General features: G+C 34.8%; 1 protein-coding gene across 2 annotated transcripts; it reads left to right on the plus strand.

Moving 5' to 3' along the window:
* Positions 1 to 1,410: 1,410 nt before the first annotated feature.
* LOC115724490 (coatomer subunit alpha-1) lies at positions 1,411 to 7,017 on the plus strand. 2 transcript variants are annotated; one of them, XM_030653781.2, is made up of 4 exons: positions 1,411 to 1,689; positions 1,966 to 2,187; positions 2,938 to 3,432; positions 3,698 to 7,017. In XM_030653781.2, the coding sequence occupies exons 2-4, from the start codon at positions 1,980 to 1,982 to the stop codon at positions 6,649 to 6,651; spliced, it is 3,657 nt and encodes a 1,218-aa protein (XP_030509641.2). In that variant the 5' UTR covers positions 1,411 to 1,689; positions 1,966 to 1,979; the 3' UTR covers positions 6,652 to 7,017. The 2 variants fall into 2 exon arrangements, with proteins under 2 accessions (XP_030509641.2, XP_030509642.2); XM_030653782.2 differs by having other exon boundaries at positions 1,452 to 1,689; positions 1,973 to 2,187.
* The last annotated feature ends 826 nt before the right edge of the window (positions 7,018 to 7,843 follow it).

Below are 7,843 nucleotides of genomic sequence, written 5' to 3' on the forward strand. Positions count from 1 at the left end.
AAAAAAAAAATGAAAGAAGAGATATTAGTCAAGAAAAAGAAAAAAAAATGAAAGATATATTAGTCAAGAAACAAGAAATAGAAAGAAAAAAATGAAAGAAAAAGATGAAATTGAAAGGATTAGAGCTTAAGAGTTTTTGTTGGGTGTAATCTCTTACCTGTAACTATATTTGTTAATTAATAGATTTATTATTTCTTGATTAAAAAATTATTAATTTAGTTGGTTAAATGACAGAATAAATCTGTATTTTATAAAATAGTACAAATAGTATCCTAAACTCAATTTTTTATTTTTTTTTAATATAACCAATCAAGAACTTTTGTAAAATTCATGATTCAAAATAATATTTATCATTTTAGATATGTAATACTAATTTATACACATACACACATTATAAATAAACAATAAATAGTGATTTTCTACATGTGAAAAAAAAATACTATTTATTGCTTTTAAAAAATGTAAAATAACTCACTAATATATGCCATCTTTTAATCATTCTCTTCTCTATTTGAAATAAAATCTCATTTTGAAGGAGCTAGTATGAGTGCTCTATAATATTTGATCAAGTGATACTTTTGGGGTGAAAGTCACAATAATCCAAATTTGGAGATCAAAAATAAAATGCGAAATTTTATTTGCACCCCATAAAATAATAATTAAACTTTATTATTAAAAAAATAAATTTAAATAATTTTTACAAATTACAGTTAATATTTTTGTAAAATTTTATTTTCACTTATTTTATGTTAATTTTAAGAGTAATTTGCGGCATAAATACTTAAGTTCAACTTCTAGTTGCAAATAAATACCTAAGTTTAATTTTTAGCAGTAATAATACTTAAGTTATATTTTTGGAACTTTGTAAGTACATAACCGTTAAATATTTAGTCATTAAATCCACGTGTCATTTTTTTATTAGTATATTTGAATTAACTTTTTTAAATAATAAAAATTTAATGACTTAGACCAATCAGGAATTACCACGTGGTAATTTACTTAACCACGTACTTACAGAAGTTTCAAAATTATAATTTAGGTATTATTACCGCTAAAAATTAAATTTAGGTATTTATTTGCAATTGGAAGTTAAATTTAAGTATTTATGCCGCAAATTACTCTAATTTTAATGCTTATTTTAATTTTATTTTTATATTCTTTTTTTTTTTAAACTAGGTATATTTATTTTTTTAAAATTTTATATAATTGGTAGGTATATTTTTAAAAAATATGAGTTGAAAGAAAAAAAAATTAAAAAAATTTAGTTCAATTAAAAATATAAAATAAAATTATTAAAATAGAATGTATTTAAAAAATTTTAGGAGTGTAAATAAAATTTTTATAAAATTTTATAAAGTAAAATTTATATTTTATATATTGTACCCTCGAAAAATGATTAAATTACATCTACATCCCTCTCTTTTTTTCTTTCTCTATCTTTTCCCTTCTGTTTCTCTATCTCTCTCTCTCTCTCTCTAAAATTTAACACAGACACTCTTAACGAGCCAGATCTAAAGAGGAACTAAAAACCCTCTCTCTCTCTCTCTCTCTCTCTCTCTCTCTCTCTTTCTTCCGATCTCTCTCTATACGCGTATATATATATACACACAAAATATATACACATATCAAGACCTGGGAGTGGCGTTAATTGTAGATGCTGTAGTGGACGGTTCTGATTCAAGATCTGAGGTGAATTTTTCGTTAATGGAGTTTCTTTGATTTAGATCTGTTTACGTTTTTCATTGTTACATTTTCGTTTCGTGTTGAATTGTGTACCTGTGCTGTTATGGAGCAACTGTAGGAAATGATTTATATACGTGTTTTTGTATGAGTGTTCATTTCTCGTTCTGGTTTCTTTGTGGCCAAAATAGATTGAGAAAATTATTTCCAGATTTGATTTATTGAAAAATTGAAATAAGTTTTGATACGATTTGGTTTGATTTGGTTGGTTTTGTTTTGTTCTAGTGTGTAGAGTGAAGATGTTGACGAAGTTTGAAACCAAGAGTAATCGAGTGAAGGGTCTCAGCTTCCATAGTAAGAGGCCATGGATCCTTGCGAGTCTTCACAGTGGTGTGATCCAGCTATGGGACTACCGTATGGGAACTTTGATTGATCGATTTGATGAGCATGATGGGCCAGTCCGTGGTGTTCATTTTCACAAATCTCAGCCGCTCTTTGTATCTGGAGGTGGGAATTACATTATGATCTTCTTCATTCGTATTTTGTAATGTTCAATTGCGAAGTTTACTGCCTAATCATATCTTCTCTTTTCGTTGGTAATTCTAAAGGTTAATAGTACGTAGTGTGATTGTTGAATAATGCTAGATCCATGTTTTGGATCTCTGCTGGGTAGGTAGAAGTCATTGCTTTTCTAAGTGGTGAAGTAAAGTAGTGTGTATCTTTAGAATCATTTTAACGATTCATTGATCTTGATTAAGATTAAGGTTGGATAGCGCTGGGGTGGAGAGATAGGAATGATAGATGTTGTAGTTTCCCTAAATCCCTTGTTATAAATGTTATTTATAATAACAATTTGCTAAAATGGTAAACGTGTTAGGCTTAGGGAAAAAGAAGGAAACCATTATTCTGATAAAACTCATCAAATCTAGTGGTTGGTCCAAGCTTTGAATTCCTCACAGGAACACCTACTGTTATAGTTTATTGCTCCGCCAAGGTACTGTAGAATTAGGCAAGGAAGCTTACAATAAAGAAGAAAAAATACTGATAAATCCCACATCAATACTAGTGGTTCCTGAAATTAGTTGATCTGATAACTGTTTCTTCTCTAGTCTTTGTCCTCGTGGAATCCATGCTCTGGTCATTGTGAAAACTTATCTGATTTTATTTTATTCTTCCCATTGGATAGGCTGATCGTGTAGATAGTGCTGTTTATAAATTATATTTTTATATATTAACAAGTTATTGCTTCTTTTTCAGGGGATGACTACAAAATAAAAGTTTGGAACTACAAGCTGCATAGGTGTCTTTTTACACTTCTTGGACACCTTGATTATATTCGTACTGTGCAGTTCCATCATGAAAATCCATGGATAGTAAGTGCCAGTGATGATCAGACTATTCGCATTTGGAACTGGCAATCACGCACTTGCATTTCGGTATTAACTGGTCACAATCACTATGTCATGTGTGCTTCCTTCCATCCTAAAGAAGACCTTGTTGTGTCAGCATCCCTTGATCAGACTGTTCGTGTTTGGGATATTGGTGCCCTTAGAAAGAAATCTGGATCTCCTCCAGATGACATGCTGCGATTGAGTCAGATGAATACAGATCTTTTTGGAGGTGTTGATGTTGTTGTTAAGTATGTTTTGGAGGGTCATGATCGAGGTGTCAATTGGGCTGCATTCCACCCTACCCTTCCTCTGATTGTTTCTGGAGCAGATGATCGTCAAGTCAAACTGTGGCGGATGAATGGTATTCATATGATGGTCTATTTGACCAAGTAAAAATAAAATTTATTTTCATTTTTTTCATTCTTTCCTTTTAGCTGGTCATTTCTCTAAATTGTGTTCTCTATCTGATCATGTGGTGGTGAATTAATGATTACTAGTAGTTATACTAATTAGTTTTATATGATGCTTTTTATACTTGGTGAGGTAGCTAACGTCTACCTTTGAAATTCTTCTATGATTACTGACTGAATTAAGATGTTTTGTGGGTTCCTTTTGCTGTTTTTCAGACACAAAAGCATGGGAAGTAGACACATTGAGAGGGCACATGAATAATGTTTCATGTGTAATGTTCCATGCCAAACAAGACATAATTGTCTCCAATTCAGAAGATAAAAGCATCCGTGTTTGGGATGTAACAAGGCGAACTGGGGTTCAGACATTTCGCAGAGAGCATGATCGCTTCTGGATTCTTGCTGCTCATCCTGAGATGAATCTGTTGGCAGCAGGTCATGACAGTGGCATGATTGTCTTTAAGTTAGAGAGGGAGCGACCGGCTTTTGCAGTTAGTGGTGATAGCCTTTTCTATGTTAAAGATCGATTCTTGCGGTATTACGAGTTTTCAACTCAAAAGGATACACAAGTTGCTCCGATTAGACGCCCTGGTTCCACTAGTTTAAATCAAAGCCCTAGAACTCTCAGTTACAGTTCTACTGAAAACGCTGTTCTTATATGCATGGATGCAGAGGGGGGCTCTTACGAATTGTATTCCATACCAAAAGACAACATTAGTAGGGGTGATAATGTACAAGATGCAAAGAGAGGTGTTGGAGGATCGGCTGTTTTTGTGGCTCGTAATAGATTCGCTGTTCTTGACAAAAGCAGCAACCAAGTTCTGGTTAAGAATCTGAAAAATGAGGTTGTAAAGAAGAGTGTCCTTCCAATAGCTGCTGATGCTATATTCTATGCTGGAACTGGTAACTTGCTGTGTAGAGCAGAGGATAGAGTAGTTATATTTGATCTCCAGCAGAGGCTTGTTCTTGGTGATCTTCAAACTCCCTTTGTCAAGTATGTTGTTTGGTCTAATGATGCCGAAAATGTTGCATTGCTTAGCAAGCATGCTATTATAATTGCTAGCAAGAAGCTTGTGCATCAATGTACTTTGCATGAAACGATCCGTGTAAAGAGTGGTGCTTGGGATGACAACGGGGTATTTATTTACACAACTCTTAATCATATTAAGTATTGCCTGCCCAATGGAGATAGTGGAATCATCAGAACCCTTGATGTTCCAATATACATAACAAAGGTTTCTGCAAATACCATATTTTGCTTGGATAGAGATGGGAAAAACAGAGCCATAGTTATTGATGCAACTGAGTATATTTTCAAGCTGTCCTTATTGAAGAAAAAATATGAGCATGTTATGACCATGATAAAGAACTCACAACTCTGCGGACAGGCGATGATTGCTTATCTTCAGCAGAAGGGGTTCCCTGAAGTTGCTCTCCATTTTGTGAAAGATGAGAAAACTCGTTTCAATTTGGCTTTGGAGAGTGGGAATATTCAAACAGCTGTTGCTTCAGCTACTGCACTTGATAAGAAAGATCTTTGGTACAGATTGGGAGTCGAGGCTCTGCGTCAGGGCAATGCAGGTATTGTGGAATATGCCTATCAGAAGACAAAGAACTTTGAGAGGTTATCATTCTTGTATCTTGTAACTGGTAACACAGACAAGCTATCCAAGATGCTGAAAATTGCCGAGGTTAAAAATGATGTCATGGGTCAGTTCCATAATGCTTTGTATTTGGGTAATGTTCGTGAACGTATTAAAATCTTGGAGAATGTTGGCCACCTGCCACTTGCTTACATTACAGCTTCAGTTCATGGACTCCATGACATTGCTGAACGTTTAGCTGAGCAATTGGGAGATAATGTTCCATCTTTGCCAGAAGGGAAAGTACCTACCCTTCTGATTCCCCCTACTCCTGTCATGTGTGGTGGTGATTGGCCACTTCTAAGGGTAATGAAAGGCATCTTTGATGGGCATTTGGATAATTTCGGCAAGGGAGCTGGTGTAGTTGAAGAAGATGATGAAGCTGCTGATGCTGACTGGGGTGAAGAGCTTGACATGGTTGATGTTGATGGCTTACCAAATGATGTCACTGCAATATCTGAAGATGGAGAAGCTGTCGGAGAAAATGATGAAGAGGGAGGATGGGACCTTGAAGATTTGGAGCTACCCCCTGAAGCAGACACACCAAAGGCCACCAATGCACGCTCATCAGTTTTTGTTGCTCCAACTCCTGGCATGTCCGTGAGCCAAATCTGGGTTCAGAAATCATCCCTTGCTGCTGAACATGCTGCTGCTGGAAACTTTGACACTGCAATGCGTTTGCTTAACAGGCAACTTGGAATCAAAAACTTTGCTCCATTAAAATCCATGTTTCTTGATCTTCAAACTGGCAGCCATTCCTTTCTTCGTGCATTTTCATCTGCTCCAGTGATACCTTTGGCCGTTGAACGCGGGTGGAATGAATCTGCTAGCCCGAATGTGAGAGGCCCTCCAGCCCTCGTCTACAATTTCTCTCAATTGGAAGAGAAGCTCAAACTAGGATACAAGTCTACAACTGGTGGAAGGTTTACCGAGGCTCTTCGTCTTTTCATTAGCATTCTCCATACAATTCCTCTGATTGTTGTTGAATCAAGGAGAGAAGTTGATGAAGTCAAGGAGTTGATCATAATCGTTAAAGAATATGTGCTAGGTCTGCAAATGGAGCTGAAGAGGAAGGAACTTAGAGACGATCCAGTCCGCCAGCAAGAGCTTGCTGCCTATTTTACCCACTGCAACCTTCAACTGCCTCACTTAAGGCTCGCCTTGCAAAATGCAATGACTATTTGCTTCAAAGCGAAGAACCTTGCTACTGCTGCTAACTTTGCCAGGCGGCTTTTGGAGACCAACCCGCCTAACGAGAATCAATCTAGGACAGCCAGGCAAGTGTTGCAGGCTGCTGAGAGGAACATGACCGATGCTTCAGAGCTGAACTATGACTTCAGAAACCCGTTTGTGATTTGTGGCGCTACATACATACCAATCTACCGAGGACAAAAAGATGTTTCTTGCCCGTACTGTACTTCTCGGTTTGTACCAAGCCAGGAGGGACAGCTCTGTGCTGTTTGTGATCTTGCGACTGTTGGAGCTGATGCTTCTGGGTTGCTGTGTTGTCCTGCTCAGATTCGGTAAACTGCTAGACCAGAAGAATTTGTCAACCATTTTTTTTTTCTGCTCATCATCATCCTTTTGGTAGCTGAGGCAATGGCGTGGTCTCATTCATATCCGCCTATGAAAGGTAAGAAATACTATAGAAGAGTTAAATTTCGAATGAATCATTGGTGCTTAATCTCGCCTTCTTTTTTTTTTTTGGTTTTACTTTTCATTTCTTATGGGATTATCCTTTAATTAGTTGATTATGATTTTCAATGTAATAAAAGTTTGAGAATTTTGTTATAGGCTATTCTTGTTAGTTGTTCATAAGCAAGAATGGTCATCCGACATTTTTATTACTGTAAGCAAAATTTGCGTATTTTCTATGATGATTTGTGTTACCAATTTGTTGTTGTTGTTGTTGTTGTTGTTGTTTAACATGATTTTGGCTCGGGTTTATTATACCGGTTCAATTATTTTTAACATGATTTTTGTTTTGGTTTGTGTCATATAAATAATAATAATAATTCGATTGTTTATCATGATATGGTGGCTTAAATTTTGTTGGGGATATTTAGTTGGAGGTGATAAATAAAATGGAAGGAATTCATTCCTATTCATTTTCATTTCTCCTAATCAAAAAATTTAAATTTTAATGAGAATAAAAGTGTGTTTAGTCACTCTTGCTATTGCTAATAGTAAGATACAGGATACTATTTGAAAGTCCCATTTATTAGTATTGATGATTGTTAATTACGATTTTCTATTTGAACCTTTTTCCTTATGTTTTTACATGTTTTTATTCTAATTTATTTTGTATAATAGTGTTTGTAATAGTTATATTATCTCGGTACATTCTTAAAAAAATTCAAATTGTTTTTTATTTTTAAAATAAGTTTGAAATTTTTTGAACTCGAGTAGTGAATTTTAAGGGTATACATCAGGTAAGTTTTAATGGGTTTTGAGTTTTTAGGTTCGAATTTTATAATTTTGGGATCGAGCCCAGCCGTATGTAAATTGGGTTTTTCGGGTCTGGGTGGGTTGGGACGGGTTTGTTTGGGTTGGGTTACGGGTTAGGGTTGGCCTTTTTTTATTTTTAATAAAATAACACAATTATACAATATATTATTATATCTACATATTACATAAATTATCACAATAACAATTTAACACACACAAATTCACAATTAAAAAAATATATTTATAATATAATTATACAATATTTATACAT

This window comes from Cannabis sativa, chromosome 6, assembly GCF_029168945.1.
Source record: "Cannabis sativa cultivar Pink pepper isolate KNU-18-1 chromosome 6, ASM2916894v1, whole genome shotgun sequence".
NCBI lineage: Eukaryota > Viridiplantae > Streptophyta > Magnoliopsida > Rosales > Cannabaceae > Cannabis > Cannabis sativa.